Source organism: Xyrauchen texanus, chromosome 19 (assembly GCF_025860055.1).
Source record: "Xyrauchen texanus isolate HMW12.3.18 chromosome 19, RBS_HiC_50CHRs, whole genome shotgun sequence".
Taxonomy (NCBI): domain Eukaryota; kingdom Metazoa; phylum Chordata; class Actinopteri; order Cypriniformes; family Catostomidae; genus Xyrauchen; species Xyrauchen texanus.
Window position 1 is genome coordinate 40412492 of NC_068294.1, and position 19323 is coordinate 40431814.

The 19323-nt window shown below is 37.7% G+C and overlaps 1 protein-coding gene across 3 annotated transcripts in view; it reads left to right on the forward strand.

Annotated features, from left to right (window-relative positions):
* gria3b (glutamate receptor, ionotropic, AMPA 3b) overlaps positions 1-19323 on the forward strand; it is a 160587-nt gene that overhangs the window by 94858 nt on the left and 46406 nt on the right. For all 3 annotated transcript variants that reach the window (XR_007972572.1, XM_052149731.1, XM_052149732.1), the window contains exons 5-9: positions 7434-7487; positions 9807-9968; positions 11780-11947; positions 12512-12616; positions 14061-14168. Coding sequence is in view for 2 of the 3 variants with exons in the window: in XM_052149731.1 (XP_052005691.1) it covers positions 7434-7487; positions 9807-9968; positions 11780-11947; positions 12512-12616; positions 14061-14168 (597 nt within the window). In the remaining variant the exon portion in view is untranslated. The remainder of the gene's footprint in view (positions 1-7433; positions 7488-9806; positions 9969-11779; positions 11948-12511; positions 12617-14060; positions 14169-19323) is intronic.

Consider the following 19323-nt stretch of genomic DNA (forward strand, 5'->3'; position numbering starts at 1 on the left):
TCAAAGCTAGAGTATGCAATTTATACTAGAAGCATTTTTTGTTATACTGGCTGAAATCTCTTTGCATCCTGGCAGCAATCAATAAATCAAGTGTTCTGATACAACAACAACAAAAAATCCATTATCTGTTGCAGTCACAGGCCTGTAATAGCCCCATCCAATAAGTTAATTCGGCCCGAATGCAATGATTAGATGGCCTACCTGCCTGTCTAACTACATACCTGCCTACCTCCGTGCACTCTGCCTGTGCACTCAATGGCGTGAGATGGGGGCGGGACTATCTGACTGTTTGAAAAACTGCATGCAAGGGGCGCATTCAGAAAGCTGTTTTAAAAACAACATTTCGTTTTGCAATTCCGGTCGGTGGCGCTATCCAATATTAATGTTTCAGGGTAGGCGTTTCAGTATTAGTATTTCGGTAAATACCAAGACATTTAACTTGGATTAAGTTTTGAACTGTATTAGCAAAACAGGCTGATGCAACAATGGTGATTTAAGCAGAAACCAATATTTAAAAAGTTCTAATGTTTCACTAACATGTAACTTGGATTCAAATTTAGTTTTTCTTCTGGAAAGGAGCCAGATCCGCTCAGCACACAGCGGTATAAATTCAAAGCGGGCGAGAGTAGAGGCGAGGTACAGATGCTACTGCCAGTTAATTAGAATGGATCCCCCCGAGACCACATGGACTGCCCACATAAAAGCCAGCCTGAGGGAGGAAAAATGAAGATAACCGAGTGTTCTAGAGAGCTTTTGGAAAGCATTTTGTCCTCCCTCAGCCTCTCTTCTCAATGATTTCTGAAAAACAGTTATTGATTGGTCATGCCATGAGGTAAGATTTGGAGGAGAACTTGATGATAAAGCAGTTCTTTTGTTACCCAAGCTGCACCCCTGCTTTGAAACGACAGATAAGACAAAGCCCCGTATGACTGCCGACAATGAATACTATTTTTGCATTCTGAATAATCAGCGTTATAAATGGAAAGTTGCATGTACAACCAAATAAATGTTGTTTAATCATAAGGTGAATTTCAACTTGTTTGAGGTGCAGCACTTGCAAGGCACTGAAAGTCTTCATTTTTATTTAAACATGTCTTAAATTTGGGGCGGAAAGACAGACAGTGATTATCAAACAATAACTCAATGCATGCACAGCATCCTTCAAAGTGAAAGCGCGGCACTGTCGTATTTTCTCCAAGCACGCGGTGGATTTGTGAGTTTTTCCTGCTGTTGCAGAGCAGTTCACAATCATTAAGCCATATCTGAAATTGTTTGTTGATGATGATGATGATGGTGATGATATAGTGTTGATGAAATATGACAATGTTTACTTTTAATTGTTTATATTCTAATATGTTATAGATTGTGGGAGTGCACATTTTATTTCCCTTATCTGAATGAGGAGATGCAACCATAAAGTGCATCTGGAATTTAATTCAATTTGGACTATTGTAGCCTCTGTCTTGCCCTCCCCATCACTGGATGGAAAGACTAAGAACATTTAGTATAGGCTACCAATTTAATACAAACTATTGGCAGACTAACTGGCTTTCAGCACAATCCAATATCTGTCAACCTCTAATTTGTTGTTATTTAAATAATGGTACACAAACCAATTTCAACATGAAATATATGTGGAAAACATGTCTTGAGTATTTTAAACTTGCATATAGCCTACACCGTTTTATTGATAAGCAATGTGTGGCAGGGCGGAGGGCGGGGCCGGTTTGTGATTATACACACCCTGTCCCTTATCAGGCTAATTAAGCCTCCGAGAGGGATAAAGGCTGATGGCAGACGGTGGTGCGACAAGAGAGAGATAGTTAACGGACATGTCCATCATGTGTGTGTTTGTCTTTTGGTTTAAGTTATTCATTAAAATATGATTTATATTGCCAAGCCGGTTCTCGCCTCCTCCATTCCATTGACTTCTTTACACATTGTTAAGCCCATGTTGAATGTGTGCACCTGCCTAATTAAGTAAGAGTCTGTGATACATGATTGATTTTTGAGATTGTGTTTGTTTGTTTGTTTGTTTGTTTGTTTGTTTTGGTATGGGATACGGTATTCATTTTATTTGTTCAGGTCTTAAAAAGTCTTAAATTAAACTCTGCAGCAACCTTGACTTCCATAAGACTGAGTCACTGGATTAGCCACACCCCCGCTTACCAAAACCCTCTTAGTAGAATTCTAAAGATTCCAAAATTAGCTTTATTAAGAGCAGAAATGTTTGTTAAAAACAACAGCTGCAAAATGGCGCCCTCAACTGACAACTGTTATGAACAACATGGCATAAAAATGGCATTAAGCCTCAATAATTCGTTGTAACTACAATAATATGAAAACGCACAAAATTATTGACAGGCAGAAAGAGTCTAGAGCTATCACAAAGACTGGTGAGATATCTCACGACTATTATTTAAATAATATCTTCCAAGGAGTAGAAACATTTTTTGCATAATAGCTTACAGCACCTTTAATTCAGCTCAAACTATGTAAAGTACAGACTACATTCAAGAATGAAACCATAATATTGGCATCCATTAACTGCATATAAACATTCGTTTAAAAAAAAAAAAAAATGTATTAATACAATTTTTATTTTATAATGAAATAAATGTATATGTTAGCACAATTATATTTTTCTCTACAAGACTAATTTCAAACATTTAAGCATACGCCATCAGATCAAAAGATTTTTAAGATCATGAGAAACATTTCAGGCAAGTGTTTCAAAACATAGTGTAACTTATATATACTATTACAGTAGTGTATATATATATATATTAGGGCTGTCAATTTAACGCGTTAATTCCGTGCGATTCATTTTATAATAAATAACGCGTGTAATAACGTGTAAAATAAATAACGCAATTAATCGCAATGCCCCCGGACAATAATAAGGAAGATTCCTGAGAAATGCAAGCTTGTAGTACCACCTGTTTACTCCAGAGGGCAGTAAGTGACACTTCAGCTGTGTGGGCAATGCACAGTTTATACAGTGAAGAAAACACTTCAGTAGGCAGAACAACACAAACATGCGTTATGTTCTTGTGTTCAAAACACTTGGAGTGCAAATGCGAACTAAGGGATCTCAAGATCTATTTAAAGATTGAGTATTAAACTATATTTAAATTTACAGTGACCTAAACATTTTATGTTTATGACGCAACGCACCTGAAACGCTACACAAGTATGTCTAATGCAGGTGTAAATTGACGGGTCCTTAAACAAGCCCTCATAATAAATCTCCAACTGATTGATAAATTCACTTGTGAAATGGATTGCTGTGAACTGTATGACAATGATTGACTTATGATCAATAATATGGTAGTAAACAATACATTGTATTCTAAAGCCGCTTTTTTAATTGACTTATCAATTATAAATTTTCTGTCATAAGAATGTCATGCATTTTAATTATCCGAAATTTTTGTATTTTTTACATAAGCATAAAATATTGATGCTACCACCTGTGTAAGGTTGTTTTTTGTACCTGTATTTTTGCTCCAAATCATAGGTGAAAATCCCCCCCATTCATAGTGTTTAATCAATATTTATGCTTATCTTTCCTCTGAAAAACTATTAACAAAATAAAACATTTCAGTCAGTGATGTTTCTGAAATTTGGTTTAATTGATTTACCTAAATGTTACAGCTGAGCTATAATGAGCCTGCAGACTTGAGTCTGGTTTAATTGAACCTTAACCCTGAATGCATTGCTGTAGCTGTTATTTTCTGCACATACATTGCACTGATCCGCTTGAATAGATTCCGGATGTGTGTGAGCACTGGGTCTCTACGATCTGTCTTTGCCCATCACAAAGAGGTGAAAACTTCTTTCAAGGACACTAAATCTCTTCTGCCTGGCTAACACAAAGGTGCCGCTGCTGGAGGTGGGATCAATTTTTCAGCGGGCTGAGGAAGATTACAAAGTAAGAGTGGAAGAATCGTTGGGTATTTACTTTACGTTAACTGTGAGCAAAGCTCTAAATCCAATTTCATTATGCCTCTCATAAATCATCCCACCTTCAGCCTGCAAGCTCAATATTATATCCAGAGATTCCAGTAGTAATCTGCTGTTTACCATTTACCATTTATAGTTGTGGTCTATACTAATTCCATATTTAACTGTATCATAAATCATTTTTAAAGGAATGTTCCAGTTTATTTTCAATTTAAAGGGATAGTTCACCAAAAATGTGTTTACTTTTCATTGTTTACGCACCCTCATGGTGTTCCAATCCCATATGTTTTTCAGAACCTGATTTCACGAAAATTCCACGACTCTGACGACATTTTTGAGCTTCCTTACACGTATCGTGGCAGTCCTGAGATGACATGTCCACTGTGTGGTGCTAAAAGCGAGTTACATTTTCTGCTGAACAGATGAGGTTTTTTAAAGTTTATGCTCTATAAAGTTTTAAAGCAACAAAACCGAACTACCAACACTAACTTAACCCTTAACCTTACTGATAGTGTCATAAAAGCAAATTTAACAGGAAAAATGCAACTTCTCATGCTCTTCAAGACTTGGATCTCATGTGTGCTCTATCAGTTGAGCTACCATGCAATTTGATCGCTTGAACAAGCTTGGAAATGTAGTTGGTTACGTATATAATACAAACGTTAAAATGTATCGCCTTACAAGTCATGCACTATAGTAAAGTGTTGAGATGTCATAAGATAGCATTATGTGAGGAACAGGGTGAAAAGTAAGTGTTTATGAACTGATAATCTGCTGTTTTACTTGTGATTTGTGTGAACGTGAATTAAATTAATTGTGGGAAGGCCTTAGTTTTTATTTCACAAAGTAACTGCCAAGGTAGTACGATGAGAAATGTAAGCACAGCGTAAGTCGAGCGGGAAGACTAGCAGCTGTACATCATCACACCATTAGCTGGGTAATTTCCAGCCAATCACATGTAAGCTGTTGCTTTATAAGTCTGCTAACAATCTATCACATTGCTGTTTTAGTGTGCTAACACGGCAACCTCCTCCACCCCACCACCACAGGTTGAGTCCCGTCCTGCATGGGGGTAGGCTTCTCGCCCCTGCGTCCTATCTCCGGCAGGATATGACGGTTCCGAGTACAACTTCTTCGGACCACCAGAAGAAGGCCTACGCCAAAGAGAGACATTATTTTTATATTATGTTTTATATTCAGCAAATAAATGTCATCTTAAGTCTCACTCAAGTCTGAAAGTCTTCCTGATAGAAATGTAGATATAGTAATGTGATTCTATGAGACCAGGTTGAAAATATAATTTATTTTCTCTCTTTTGAGTGAAATGTGACCTGGACATGTTTTCGTGAGATTCACCTAATGACGATTGTTGCCAGTGAGATGTTACCTCTGACGCTCTGTGCTGTGTGGGTTTTGTGTGAATCTTTCAGGTGTTGGCCTTGACCCTGTGAATGAAATAGTGTTATTAGACTCGGTTGTAATCTCTGTTTTTCATCCAGCTCTGGCTCAGGTGTGAGGTGCCTGCTGCAGTATTTGTTTGTGGGACGGGAATGATATCCTCACTGGTTTCACTGGAGCCAACATTCAAGGGCATCACGGCACAAGAGCCATCAGAGTTCACCCAAAAATCGCAATTCTATCATAATTGACTCGCCGTCATGCCTGTCAATCCCCGTATGACTTTCTTTCTTCTGTGGAACACAAAAGGCAATGTATTTAAAAAATCTTAACTCTGATCTTTCCCATACAACAAAAGCATTTAGTGGCTAAGGACTGTCAAGCTCCGAGAAGGTCAATAAAAGCACTTTGAAAGTAGTCGATACAACTCATGAAGTATATCCCAAGTCTTCTGAAGCTATATGATAACTTCCGTTATTTACTGATAATCTTCCACCAATTTGACACATTTTAACGCACACTGGGGCATTTTTATCCCCTTTCCTCCCAATTTGGAATGCCCAATTCCCACTACTTAGTGGTTACTCACCTCAATCCGGGTTGCGGAGGACAAGCCTCAGTTGCCTCTGAGACAGTCAATTTGCGCATCTTATCATATGGTTCGCTGCGCATGACACCGCGGAGACTCACAGCATGTGGAGGCTCATCCTATTCTCCACGATCCATGCACAGCTTACCCCGTGCCCCACTGTGAGCAAGAACCCCTTATGGAGACCACGAGGAGGTTACCCTATGTGACTCTACCCTCCCTAGCAACCAAGCCAATTTCGTTGCTTAGGAGACCTGACTGGAGTCACTCAGCATGCCCTGATTTGAACTCGTGACTCCAGGGGTGGTAGTCAATGTCAATACTCACTGAGCTACCCAGGTTCACGGGGTGACTGAAATTTTATATCTACGGTGATAGGAAAGATTTTCAGTGAATAAAGACTTCCGGTTTCTAACATGAAGCTATAGTATGTCCTCAAAAGACTTAAAATGCGATGTACAAATTTTAAAGCACTTTTATAGGTTTTTTTAGCCTGACTGACCCTAGTTGCACACCATTATGCTGATAACTATTAAAAATGAGCTCATTAAAAAAATTCGAAAACCCAAGAAAACCATGTTTACGTGAGATTTTTAAATCATCAGATTATTCTCTGCATTTGACGTCAACATGTAAACGGGTATGTGCAAAACAAATTCTGCACACTGGATAAGCCGGTAAGAATCTTGGTAAAGGTGTTTACATGCATTGCAAAATCGGAGTAATGGGCCAAAATCTGTGTGTGCGATCGATTTATTCTTAAACAGTTTTTTCACCTTTCCCCAATAAAAGAAAATCAGTTTAAGGTGTTTAACATGACCACTCACTCACAAGCATAATCGCTGTAAGATCGTGCATGTAAATACATTAACTGTCTACTGTTGCTGCATGGAAAACAGGAGCATGAACATTGCGCAAAACATTTCCTTTTGTCTTCCATGGAAGAAAGAAATTCATACAGGTTTGCAACACCATAAGGGGGAGTAAATGATCACAGAATTGTAATTGTTTGGCAAACTATTCAATTAAATTAGAGTTAAATTAGAGTTATTCTGTCTTGGATGGTTATAGAACTACAATGCTCAAGTATTGCTCACTCTCTCCATGCACTTGATCTTCTGTTTAGGAACTCTGTTAATGCCAAACTCTGAAATGTGATGTGAATTTGTAGTGATGCTGCTGTCAGAATTGACCAGTGTGCTTCAGTAATCTAAAGAGATTTGCTGTAAATATTAAAATATATAAACACAGATATGTTTAAGGTTTTGACTGTGTGTTTATTCCTGTTAGCCAGCATACTAAAGTCAGCTCAAAGACTGTCACACCAGAATCGGCTGTATGAAGACACATCCATCATTTTTGAGAGTGTTTGTCACTGTGTCACTTAAGACAGAAAGAGCCGCTCACCTGAGGGGCGGTGTAATACCCCAGTGCTCTTTTTACATGGATGGTAAACTGTTATCGATTCTCTTTCCTGTAGGTGGTGGCACTGGGGAAGAACAGTCGAGGATACCATTATATTATAGCCAATCTGGTGAGTTTCACCTTGTTTATTCACTTTAAAGGAGGGGATTTAAGAAAATAGTGGATTATAGTATATGGCTCAAAAAGCAAATAATGATGTTTGATGAAAAGAAAAATGGTTTAAAAATAGTTCAAACATATATGCTAAGTTCTAAGAAAAGACATCTTTTTATGTTGGTTTTATAAGCTTAAAGCTGAAGTGTGTCATTTCTGCTCCACTGAACAGAACTGCAGTGTTGCAACTTTCAGAAAATCGGAAATGTCATATTTGCGTAAATGCTTTAACTTTATACTGGGTTTTTATTTTCATTTTAACGACTATCAAAGTTTTTTAGTTTCTTTGTGAAAATGATTGTCCTACATACTTCTCCTCTTCACGTGGCATCTGTACATTTTCTCTGGGCCATTCATGCTGCTCCAATCACAGTTGTTTGGGATTATAGCATAAAAACATTTTCTAGAGATTACACTGGCAGATTTCCATCCACCCATTGAAATTAATGATTAATGATGGTCTGCACTTATATAGCACTTTTTTTTTTAACCTTAGAGGTTACCAAAGCGCTTTACACTGCATCTCATTCACACACACACACACACACCAATGACGGCAGAGCTGCCATACAAGACGCTAGTCTGCCATTGGAAGCAACTTGGGGTTCAGTGTCTTCCCCAAGGACACTTCGGCATGTGGAGTCGGCCGGGAATCGAACCACCAACCCTGTGATTGGCAGCCGACCCGCTCTACCACCTGAGCCACAGCCGCCCCTAATCTATTGAATTAATAGATTTAAACAAGCATACTCTTCGTGTACAAATGTTTCTAGTCCAAATAAAAAATACGTCCTGGTCTCATCTTGTATGCTGCTTCGGTCTGTAAGTGCCTTAATGAGGAAAACACCTTTGAATATGAATGACTGTCAGATATGGTTGTGCATTTTTTTTTTAAAACCAACATTTGGAAAATCATCCTCCTCACAATATGTCCCTACTAACTTTCAAACCAAACCTACACCCTCGGGCTTACGTCCCTCTGCATATTAAGCTGGGATATGAAAAAATATTTTAACATTCAAAAAGTACACACTTCAGCTTTTAATAAGAGTAAGCTAAAAATGAATAATACTGTACAAATATCATGAATTTTGAATTTTAATTTACAAACATCATTAGTTTCTTTGGGGTTTTACAATTTGCCAACCTGAACCTGAACTGGCATCCTGAACTAACCTTGTCATGTCAAATTATCCGATATTGTGGAGGGTCGACAGCGGACCTCTCTGTGTTGTTTCTCTATCGTCATCATTTTCCAAAGTATGCAGTCATGAAAACCATTTTCAAAATGCTCCTTTCAATGGAGGACATTTTTTTTAATTAATAGTTTGACCAAAAATGGTAATTCTCGCATTATTTACTCACCCTCGTGCCATCTCAAATTGGTAAGACTTTCTTCCGCAAAACACGAAGATATTTTGATGTATACATGTATGTGATGTGAATACGTGAATGGGGACCATACTTTCCATCTTCAAAAAGCAGATAAAGGCAGAATTAAGTAATCCATAAGTCTCAAGTGCTTTAATGCATGTCTTCTGATGTGATCTGATTGGTTTTGGATGAGAACACATCATCAAAATGTAACTCCTTTTTCTCTATAAATCTTGACATCTAGGAAGTGTAATCGAGCTTGAAATCATGATTGTGTCTAGAGACTGTAATGGCAGGATGCACAATGAAAAAGGAGTTACATTTTGGTCTGTTCTTACCCAAAACTAGATCTCTTCAGAAGACATGGATTAAACCACTGGAGTCATATCTGCCTTTATGTCCTTTTTACAGGAAACTCCTAATTTCTCCATAAAATGTCTTCATTTGTGTCCCACGGAAGAATAAAAAGTCATAAGAGTTTGAGACGACATAAGGGTGAGTAAATAAGAGAATTATCATTTTTGGGTGAACTACTTTTTTTTTCTATCCCTTTAACCTGAGATTTTTGGGCAAATTCCCTATGAAGTTGTGCCCCTTATGTGCCAAAAGCCTGCGTCTTATTCACTATATACCTGCAAACCAGTTTAAACAGCCACTAAATGTGACGGTTTAACTAAGTAATTGACGTTCTGTGATAAATATGTCGCCAGCAGGGCATTTAATTCAGATTTCAAAGAGAGCTGTTTGCTGAGCTATTGCACATGAACAAACATTAGGGTTTAAGCAATACTTTAACCTTCTCTCCTTCTTAATGTGATAAAAGCATTTTTTTCACATGATGATTGTTGTTAAACTGCTACCATCTCTTGGATCTGAGCTTACATTTTTTCCATCTCCACAGGGCTTCACCAACATCAGTCTGGATAAGGTGTTTCTCGGTGGTGCAAATATTAGTGGCTTTCAGATAGTCAATCCTGAAAACCCCATCGTGCAACAGTTTCTCCAGAGATGGGACCGTTTGGATGAAAGAGAGTTTCCGGAAGCCAGGAACACACCTCTGAAGGCGAGTCATTCATGAGAAAAACAATTGCTTTTATTAAAGCTGAAGAGTGTAATGCGATTATCACAGTCTGGGAAATGTCAATGATTACCAACAACATTGATTTTGATACAATATTATTTTTTGTGCAGTGTCAGATTAAAAAAAATTAAAATCACTCTATGACAAAAATTTCAGCGTCAAAAAAACTGCATTACAATTATATATATTAATATTATTTTCCACTTTCACTGACTTTTAACCAAAATCGTGATACCAAATATGAATTCTCCTTTTCAGAAATTTAACCCTTTAAATGCCAGTTTGTTTACAAAATACCACTGTTGTTTTTTTACACACACACAAATTTCTCAATACACACATACACAACACACTCTGACATCCATACCAACACACCCACACAATTTTAGCTGCATTATTTATTTAATTGGCATGCAGTGCTCTAATGCAGCAAACAGAGAATAGGAAAAAAGCATGTACTTGCTCCATAGGCTAAACATGAGAAAAATGGTGCCATCTGGTGTAAAATATTAAATATGATGATTTTATGCTTTAATGGCACTGGGATCAAATATTGCTGTTTTAATGGGGATTTTTGTCCTGAAGGTCCTGTGTTTAACTATTTTGTGTACGTAGTGCATTATAGATGTATAATAAGAACTGAGGTTGAAATATCAAAATTCCCCCCAAAAAACACCCGTTTGGCAAAATGTATGCCGTTGGCATAAACACAGCCAAAATGATCGAAAAAAGCAAAAATGCAAAAAGACAAAAATGTCCCGAAGGTCGCACAAGGGTTAAATATCATTATTTTTGTCACATTACAATAATGAAAATTACTGTAATGAGAACAGGGGAAGATGTTGTTTATTGTTATGAAAATTATGTCAAGTCAATTTTATTTGTATAGCGCCTTTCACAACACACATCGTTTCAAAGCAGCTTTACAGAATATCAGCATTAACAGACGATAAAACTGTAATGTCTATAAAGTCGATTAATCATCATTGTGTAATTTAGATAAAATATGATTTTTAATAGTGTTTAAAAATAATTAAATGATAATTGTATTAATAACCCCAGTGAGCAAGCTGTAGGCGACTGTGGCAAGGAACACAAAACTCCATAAGATGTAGATGTCATGATGCAAGACATCTTTATCATTTAAAAAAATAGGCTTTGTTTTCTTTTAAAATTCATGCATGCACACACATTTTGTGTTATGTGAAAATTCCCAAGACTTTGAATAGCATCTTAATTAAGGTATCAGAAAACGTGAATGTAGAGTGCCTTGTTTGACATTACCTTTGTTGCATTACATTTATTTGAATCACCGAAATCCTTTAACCTCTGTGAAGAAATAAAAACAAAACTATAAAATACTGTAGCTCACAGCAAAATTAGCAGATACCAGCATGTTCTCTTCTCTTAGTTGAAATGTGATGTAATTACAGGTTGCACCCTTGAACAACAAAAGCAGCAAAACCCTGTAGCATCTCACAGAACTAAACATTTTACACATCTCTGTAATTAGAAACTTGGTTAACACTCTTTGCATAGGATGAAACAATGGACAGGCCACTTCCCTGAAGTGTGTCACCTATTGTTGCATTTGCCAGCAATGATTACATGCAGTTATGCATCACAATTATCTTTCATTATGTACGTCAGCATATGCTAGCAGACCTGGAAGAGGCCAGCTTATTTGAACCCTCCTCAAAGTGTTTACTTACAGATAATGTGTTTACTTATTTTTAACTGGTCTGGCAAATAACAGTTAATACGAGGTGCTTAACTAACGTTGTTGTGTACAGTATACCTCTGCGCTGTCGTATGATGCCATCCTGGTTATTGCGGAGGCTTTCCGTTACCTGAGACGCCAGCGAGTTGACGTGTCCAGAAGGGGTAGTGCCGGAGATTGCCTGGCTAACCCTGCAGTTCCTTGGAGTCAAGGCATTGACATCGAAAGAGCTCTCAAAATGGTAAGACTCCTACCTCTCCTTTCCTTGTGCTCTTATGAATATAACTACAACCATTTGTAATCACTTCAGATTGTCAGAGCGAGTATGTAGTGAGCAAATTATGACTCCATAAGCTTAAATTTGTTTGAGGTTTTTTTTTTTTTTACACTATTTATAACAGATAGATTGAGGAATACTAAAGAGGTGTGAGCACAACTCCAAAAAATGGATGAGGTACAGGGGGTGAAATGAGGTCCCGGGACTCTAAAGACCCGAGGTATGAGTTCAAGGGCTAAACAAGGACTAATTTACCTCATATTTGAAATTGCTGTGTACTTTTATGCTTATTAGTGTAGCACGTTGTTTGCTTAGCAATATGCTAACGCCAAACGCTATGCTTTGAGTGGGGAACACTATTTGTGTGCTGCCTACTGTATTTAGAGTGTTCCAGATCACTTTCAAGGTCCTTGGACAGTTAGGGTGCTGCTTGTAGGTAGTAGACAGCAAGGCAGACGAGGTTTTGGAACTAGCTCATTTATTCTCATGTTTTGATGCCTAGTTGGTTTCTGTTTCTATTTTCGGCAGGTTCAGGTGCAAGGGATGACTGGAAATATCCAGTTTGACAGCTTTGGACGCAGAACAAACTTCACTATTGATGTTTATGAAATGAAAACAGTGGGGCCGAGAAAAGTAAGTCAGCAGTAAATCCATCTGTTTGTTGAGAAACATGTTAAGGTCAGTGTGAGAATTGAATTCGGGCTCCATCTCAAGCTCTTTATCCACTTTCTATTTGCTTTTTTATAGACTACTGAGCATTTTTCTGTAATAAACTGCATAAATATTATTTAGAAAAGAGCTGTGCATAACTGGGAACAGCAGCTGTGTTCTCAGAGAAGAGCACAAGGTTCATTGCCAGTATTTTGAGCTTACCTTGCCATTCTTACAGCAATTTCCTGTAGATAGAAATAACTGTTTTTCAGATTTATGAAAAGATCTCAACCAACTTAAATCTTACGCATCTAATGTATTTTTCTAAGACTCAAAATGAGAGAAATCAAAACCAAAAAAGGAAACCAAAATCGAGTTTTGTGGCTTTTTCTGTTAGCTTTGAGGCAATTTATATGCTAAGTGTACTCCTAAAAGTTGACAAAATCATTCCAGATTTACTGTCTTTTTCTTCCCGGGAAAAAGGATAGAAAAATATTGATGACTCATCATGTCTGGTCCCACCTTCCATTTTCAAATGGAGATACGTCAACGTACTGTAGGAAAGAAAACTGTGCAAGAAAAACAATTAATTGGGTCCTTAAGCCCACTAAATTTCCAAAACTGAAAATACAATCCTTACAAAACCTACACCTCTATACAACAACTTGTATCATCAAAATGAGCTTTCAAAACTAGTTCAGGGTTCTTGTAGCTCAACTGGTAGGACACGACACTAGCAACGCCAGTGTCATGGTTTTGATTTCTTGGGAACACACATACCGATAAAATATACACCTTAAATGCACTTTCATACATTTGGAAGGTACAGGATCTGCCAAATGCATTTAAATGTAAATACAATAACTTTCCAGTGTGGGAATGGCAGCTGTATTCCATTTAACTGCATTTCAGTTAGCATTGTAACATCAATTAGCATGGATGAGGTTAGTTTACTGTTAGATTAGTGTTGGCAACACAGTGTTGGGCTTCTCTGTTGTGCTATTTCAGTAATGCTCTAGTGGTTAGCGCTATGCTAACGGTTCTGACACATGCCACTCAACTGTTAAACAATTCACACATATGGCAAAGACGAAAGAGCGCACTGTTGTGATAACAGAACGCACTGCATGTTAAATACCAAAAACGTACATTATGTCTAGATGAATTACTGCAGATCCAAGAGTAAGTTCCAGATCAACATCCCAGATTGTTTTAACAAATGTCAGCCAAGAATTTGCCTTTTTCATTTAACTACAGGCAATAACAGCAGTGCGGAGACCTAACACAGTCTTATGAGAGAACACATTCACAACAGCCTCCTTTACTGAACAGAAGGGCTGGGAGGGGGGAAGGTGTTGAGTAGTTAGTGTTAGTGCAGGAAAAATGGCTGTTGTTTGTTAATAACATGAATGTTTTCCTTTTGCAGATCGGATACTGGAACGAATTTGAGCGCTTTGTAAATATAATGGATCTACAATTCAGCAACGATTCATCATCAGTGGAAAACCGAACAATTGTGGTCACTACTATTATGGTACACGCTCCATGACGTTTTAAACGTGTTGCATATTCTGCCCATCAGGGTCATGGTGTTGACTCTATCAATACATTCTGTCCTGGGCGGGTAGAAGTACATTTCTTTTGTGTTGCTTTCCATCCACTCATTACACGTTGAAACAGTCGAACGAGAAGAAAACAGAGGAACATGAGTGTTTCAACTGTACCAGTGTGGGTGTAAAAGCATTTTGATTTTCCATATATTAGTGCCCTGTCGTAGCAGTGACATCACAATAACGGCATTAGGTATGATGGTTTTACATTGACATCATCAAAGTATTTACAATGAGTATGTAGGTAAGACCAGTTTCCACTCATCAAGTAAATGGTCTATGACACATGGGATATCACAGCAAGCTAATGCTAACAAAAACAAAGAGGGGTTCAATGGTTTGCCTCTGGTGAAGTAAAATGTCACGTACACACTGCAAAGTTTTAGGATTGAAAATTGCATTTAAATGCGAAAGAGAATCCGCTAAATTACCTTAGTATAGTTGTCATACTCAAAACCATCACAAAAGTTTGGGGACAAGAAACATGAACACCAGTAGTTTAAACTTTTTGATGTTAGCTATTTTTGCTGAAAGAAAAATTAGCAACCAAAGATGAACTAAAGTTCAGACATATTTAGCAAAACTGACAGTCGACATATAGTGCCATGTTTTCTTTATGCTCTGTAAAAGTAGCTGCAATTAAACAAATATGTCTAAGCCAAGTAATTTACTTAATTAAATATGGCCAAGTAAAAGAACAAATTGAAAATCAGTAACTGTAATCTGATTACAAGAATTTAAAATGTAATTTTAAATTCTTTTTGAATAAAAAAGTAATTAGATTACAGTAACTAATTATTTTTTAATCAGATTGCAATTAACACAGTTCCTGAATGAGTAAAGACACAACATTTTGTTTTAAACAAGCTATCAAAGTCTGAAATAGAGTGGCTTCATTGCATCTACAACTAGTTGTTGAATGTGGTTCCTTGCACACTAAAATTAGGTCAACTTTGGCAGTCACTACCATAAATTTGCAGTGTGTATGAAGACAAGGAGTATTTGATAAAGGTCAGTAATGGCCCTTGCTTTGATCTATTTTACATTAACCGGAGAACGGTTCCGTACTGATGTATCACTACATCTCACAATGCTAACGATGTTAGCGTTAGCATCAACATCCAATTGGTGAGGCTCGTATACATTTCTGATGAATTTGAATCAATGTTCACAAAATCATTCCATGTAAAACAACAATTGCTTGAAATTCTTTTGTCTTGCAAATAACCAAGCTCAGTTTTAAAATGACTTGAATGTGAGCAATTAAAGCAACAGCTGCCCGTTATTCCATCAGTGGATGTAGCGGCTAATTCAGGAGCAAAACAATCACACAAAGGATGAGGTGAGAGGATACATTCAGCACAGAAACAAACCATTGCTAACCCACTGCCACCCCAATTGTCTCTGACTCTAATGGAATGCATTTTCTCTGCAAGAAGACATATTGTTTAGTAATAATGATGTGCTTAAAAAAGCAAGCCGCTATCACAATGTTGGAAATTGAGAAAGAGAGCTTGATTTTAAATTCTGTATGTTGACAACATGCTTTTGAGTTTGGATTGTAATCATGGCTTTGGTTTTGGTTTGTGTTCTTTCTTTTGAAATCAGGGTGAGAAATGTATTTCTTGCCTACTAGCTTGAGTGGCTGGTGAGTGTTAGGTGTTACTTACCAAGTCAATTAGCTCTGTTGCTAGTTGACACATTGGGTCCATGTTGACTAGTCTTGGATCACATGACTTCTGTTGCCCTTTTTCTATGGTGACAGCAGAAGGAAAATACTTTCATCCACAAACCGCAGTGCAGAAAATATATTTTGAAATATGCAAAAGTGGAAATGAAGTATTACTGGAGCAGTTTGTGTCCACAAAGCAAAAAAGACTAGTCAACTAGTGAAAATTAGTACTGTAATTGTACAAGGCTTAGTGAATGCCTGATTTTACCAGCCACACAGATGCTTTACCAGCTATTTAATAATTTTTTTTGAATTAATGGCATTTCAAGTTTGCATCCTCTTTAAAAGAAAATGTTATAAGTGAATCGCACCCTGAACACTTGCTGAGTTGATCTGAATTAGTCTGATTCATTCACATATAAACCATTCATGTGAAGCTTTACTTCAGTCTGTTCTTTAAGATCTAATCAAAATATTTTACTTTAAAAACAGTGCATTCTTGCAACTAAGCAATATCATGTCTTGTCAAAGTCCAAACTGAGACATCTTAAGCCTAATTTATGCAATGGAAGATGACAAACCTTTTTCTTCTGTATGAACTAAAGCAGTCAATGCTAAAAACAAAGCCTACATTTATACATGTAGCATACACAAGATTAGTTTTAGCCAATCATCAATGCTTTTAGAATAGCCACGTTCTTGACTAGCCATATTACAGGGCTCATTACGACACATTTTGTTAATTATTAGGTTAACAAAAGAAGCTTGTTATTGTAAATTAGCTTTTACAGCTTACCCACCACATTGGCTGGTTGGTAAATCATATTTACTTGCCACTGTGAAAAAATACCCACATTTGGATGGTGGCGGCTGTTAATTTCCCACACTGGTTGGAATGATAAAGGCTTCTGATGCATATAGGTGCAACATGCTTGACTATGTCTGAACCGAATCAACACTCTGATTCCTCTGCAGTCACTGCCATTTACTTCATGACTCGGATTGCTCCTCACTTCACACGTTCTTGCCTACCCCAACTTTTACCCTCAACTTTGCACTGCACTGCAAATGCATCTCAGACTCCTGGGATGTTACACAGAGACAGCATGTGTTTGTGTGTGAAGGAGAGTAAGAGAGAGAAGCAGAATCAAACCTCCTTAGATTTGTCTCTAATAGCTGTTTCATGGTCTTAGACCCCATTTACACCTGGTTCCATCCACCTTAAGTGATCAGATCACAGCGCTAAATACAGGTGTACACTGGGTTTTCTCAAACTACTTTCATGTAGTCAATGGATGCGTGATGCCTGTAAACGCTAATGTGTCCCGATTCGTTCCGGATTACGACAAAAGGACTACTTTACCATAAAACAAGTAATCATAGTGCCAAAAAAGTGTTTTAAACTTTGCCTGCTTGGTATGGCTTTAAAAGAAAATACCCATCTGATGGAAATATATGGGAAAGCCTGTGCCGTACATTGCCAAGTCTTCCTGGATCTACAGTATTCCTGACATCAACATTCAGTGACACACTGATGTAAAGTGATACATTGTATGCAGTCATGAAACGCTTTCGTAGAATATCTTATCACAAATGATCACTGGAGACACATTTGAGATGCATGTTATTACCAGAGTTGGAGTCCAGACCAAGACAACTATCAGACCTCCAAAGACCCAGACTAGAAAGTAGACCCCTAGAGGCCCAGATAAAGACCAAGACCTGTTGGGCCATGAATACTGTCCATTTTAATATACTAAAATAGATGAAACTGCTCAATTTATTGGAGCATTTATTTCAAACAGTGTTCTACTTTTTATCTACCTTTTTCCTGAAGTGTTGCACGATTCCTAATAGAAGCCTGCTTTATTTTTCTGGTCTAATTGGCATATGCTTTTAGAAGATAGTGTTTTGTTTAGCCTATTAAATTATGATAGTTATGATGACCGTCTTTTGACAGTGCCTCACCCATCCAAGTTTAACATGGTGGTAGATGACATGAAGCTATAGCCCAAGTTTAGTTATGTTGATCATAAACTAATCCAAGTTGTTATTACAGCCAACAACTGTACAAGTTGGACCTGAACTAGTTTTTTCTCCAACTAAACCTTTGGAGTTATCCGTCTGGGTTGCTCATTCTGGTAGTTTTAACATTTCTTCTTAAGGAGACCAGAACCAGACAACAGTCCAGCGGAAATGAGAATCATCATGGCGCCACCCAGTGGTATGTCTGGAAAACTGTGGAGAGAGGCCATTATGATTGAATAATCCAACATACTGTTCTAAACTTTAAGCTAATAATGGTTTTTCCAAAGTCCCCAAAGAAAGACCTCAATTATTAAGGTCTGAAACATACTTTACGCAAATACATAAACGCATCTTGCAACACAAGCTCGATTTCACACGTCGTTGCGTTCTTAAATGTGTCTGACCGCATCATAACTTAACGCACCTATGTGTTGCATTCTCAGCTTTGCCACAAAGGGACGTTATAGCAATATTAGTGTGAACTGTCCACTTCTACAGCTCAACTACTGTCTCAGTGGAGCAACAGTTCGAAAAAATATTGCTGAGCAAGTAAGTTAAAGTGAATGTATTTTAACTGTTTACTTTAACTTTTTAGCAAATTTACTGAATAATAACACATCCAGTTTAATGGCACAAACGTTTGAAGGTAACTCTATCGCCCCCTTGAGCACTGAGGTTTGTTCCCACCACGGTAACACAAGAACGCACGTTAAGCATGTTCAACTGGACCGATCACTGGCAATGCAGTGGCCAAGCACTCGCATCTGTGTAGAGTATGTTTCAGACTTAATTGTAACTCCTCCTACAGCTTTCTCCTGTCTACATCCACCAAACTTGGTACAGGCCGTCAGACTGTTCTGATTCTGATTTCTTTGTCTTTTCTAACTTATCAGACTTACAGTTTTCCTGTAGTTGGTGCTCAAAATCCCCCAAATCCCTTAGACTTAAATTGATAGGCCATTGATTCCAACTGTCAAAAAAGCTTTATCAAGCCAACATCAAATTTTGTCTACAGTTTTTTTGTCTCCATCTACTTTTTTGTAATTGTAACAATACCATGCCAACTAGTGTCTGCGGTAATAAGCATCTTTAATATGCTGAAACTCAGACTGCAGACTTGTCTGAGACATATGCCAAAACCCTGATTCAGACCAAGGTGACGTTTATGTGGTCTTGAAAGGCCAAGCCCACCAGACCAAGACTCCAACTTTGTTTGATACCCGATGTACACAAAAATCTGTCTCAGCTGACCATTTGTAATTGGATCACCCAAGACGGATGGTAATACCAGGTTTAAACGGTGCATTAGCAAAGCTGCCTGACTATGGCCACATGTCCCAAAATCCCTGTATGCTGCTTCTTTCTTTCTCTTGTATGTC